General features: G+C 50.8%; 1 protein-coding gene across 1 annotated transcript in view; it reads right to left on the bottom strand.

Annotated features, from left to right (window-relative positions):
* The window catches only part of LOC144533775 (rho guanine nucleotide exchange factor TIAM2-like), a 47459-nt gene that overhangs the window by 29702 nt on the left and 15257 nt on the right, over window positions 1-2500 (bottom strand). The window contains exons 7-8 of the mRNA XM_078275329.1: window positions 943-1128; window positions 428-574 (exon numbers count right to left, since the gene is read on the bottom strand). Coding sequence (XP_078131455.1) covers window positions 428-574; window positions 943-1128 — 333 coding nt within the window. The remainder of the gene's footprint in view (window positions 1-427; window positions 575-942; window positions 1129-2500) is intronic.

Here is a 2500-nt window from a genome sequence, read left to right on the forward strand (position 1 = left end):
GTATAACCTGGGCCGTGGTGGGTGCAGTGTATAACCTGGGCCGTGGTGGGTGCGGTGTATAACCTGGGCCGTGGTGGGTGCGGTGTATAACCTGGGCCGTGGCAGGTGCGGTGTATTACCTGGGCCGTGGCGGGTACGGTGTATAACCTGGGCCGTGGCGGGTGTGGTGTATTACCTGGGCCGTGGTGGGTGCAGTGTATAACCTGGGCCGTGGTGGGTGCAGTGTATAACCTGGGCCGTGGTGGGTGCAGTGTATAACCTGGGCCGTGGTGGGTGCAGTGTATAACCTGGGCCGTGGTGGGTGCAGTGTATAACCTGGGCCGTGGTGGGTGCAGTGTATAACCTGGGCCGTGGTGGGTGTGGTGTATTACCTGGGCCGTGGTGGGTGTGGTGTATTACCTGGGCCGTGGTGGGTGTGGTGTATTACCTGGGCCGTGGAGTGTCTGGCGTCCCTGCTGCGTCTCTTGGGTGTGTCCAGCGCCCTCAGAGAGGACGGCAGGCCACGCCTCCGGCTGTTTCCTCCCGACAGAGAGCGGCTGCGTCGCCTCAGCGTCCCCTCGTCTCTGCTGCACACCTGCGGAGACGCCACACGTCCAACATGAGGTCTTCGTAAATTATAGAGTGTGGTCTAGACCTATCTATCTGTAAAGTGTCCTGAGATAACTCCTGTTATGATGTGATACTATAAATAAAATACTATATAGCAGAGGATATTATTATATTTATGCCAGCATAGTGTCCAGTATTGCATACTGTAATATTTTACCAGAAATAGTATGCAGTTGGCGTACTATTGGTTTAATACTAAGGTGTCTGACATTCTGTTTTAGCTACTACATAACATTTCAGACGCAGTGTTTTCAGAGGGATGAGATGTCCTCTGTGTGGGCGGAGGTAGCGACGGCTTTCAGGTTGTGTGTGTTGGCGGGCGGATCTTTTTACCAGAGCGTGGAAGGAGGACACGGAGAAGACACCCAGCCGTCCCAGCATGCTCTTGGAGGGCCGGCTGGCAACGGCGAGCAGGCTCTTGGGGTTGGGCAGCTCGCCGCCCTGCAGGCTGGACTGATAGCAGCGCAGACGGAACAGATCCAGGTTCAGTTTCTCCAGGTTCTGCTCCCATTGCTGGATCTGCACACACACACACACACACACACTCACACACACAAACACACACACAGACAACACACACACACGCATGCACACACACAGACACACGCGCATGCACACACACACACACACACACACACACACAGTCACAGAAACACACTACAAAAACACAGTCACACACACAGACACACACACAGTCACAGAAACACACACAGAGTCACAGAAACACACATACAAAACACACAGTCACACACACACACAGTCACAGAAACACACACACAAAACACACAGTCACACACACAAACACACACACAGACACACACACACACACGCATGCACACACACAGACACACGCGCATGCACACACACACGTGCATGCACACACACACATACACACACACACACACAGACAGACACACACACACACGCATGCACACACACACACAGACACGCACACACACACACACACACACACACACACACAGTTATTAGCATTATTTATTAATAATAATGATGGTTTCTTGACTGAGTTCTGATCACACTCTGAGGAACCATTTTCAAATCAATAATATCATTTTGAAATCAATATTTGTGATTTTAAAAACCATCACAAAAAGTATTTGTCATTTATTTATTTATTCTTCAACATTTGGCTCGTGATGTCACTCTCTGCAGCCTCGTCTGGCTCTATCGTTAGCGGGAAGCTAACTGTTGTTCCCTGCACATCTGGAACAGATGTTCCACTCCTCTCCCGGGCTGCAGCTGCCAGAAGGCCCCGGAGGCCGAGCAGCAGCAGCTCGCTAACCGCTCACGTTACAAACTCTGTGCTGGTCCTACCGGAGCTCCAACTGTGTGAGAACTAGAGCTTAGATCGGGCCCAAAACACCAAGCCAGACCCTCCCCGAGCCCGTGCACGTTGTGTCCGAGCCCGAGCCTGATTTAAACCCGACAATGTTTTAATACGTGGCCGTTATAGCTGACGTTCTCAACGACAATTAATAGTTGTTTGAACTCCAGAAATCTGTTCGGAATGATCTTAATGAATAATGCAACGAGGACGAAGCACGTAAACAGCTGTTAGTTTATTCAGAACGGATCACAAATGGATCTGAATGAGGAAACGTAAACATAACCTGGACCCAATAAGCTCCCTCAGCTGAACAGATCAAGACAGCAACACTAGGGGCTTTGTTCGTCGTGTTCTGACAGGAAACGTTTGGGGATGTTTAAGCTCCTCTGGCCGCTGCAGCGTACTGTTTCAGCTCCTACTCCAGAGCAGGGTCTTCTCCCTTCTCTTAGGTGGACTTGATTGGTCGAACTTATAAGTCCCGCCCACTGCCATCTCGGAACTTGCAGTCAGAACAACAACGGGACATTTTTAACAGTTTTCACC

The sequence above is a fragment of the Sander vitreus genome, chromosome 18 (assembly GCF_031162955.1).
Source record: "Sander vitreus isolate 19-12246 chromosome 18, sanVit1, whole genome shotgun sequence".
Lineage (NCBI taxonomy): Eukaryota > Metazoa > Chordata > Actinopteri > Perciformes > Percidae > Sander > Sander vitreus.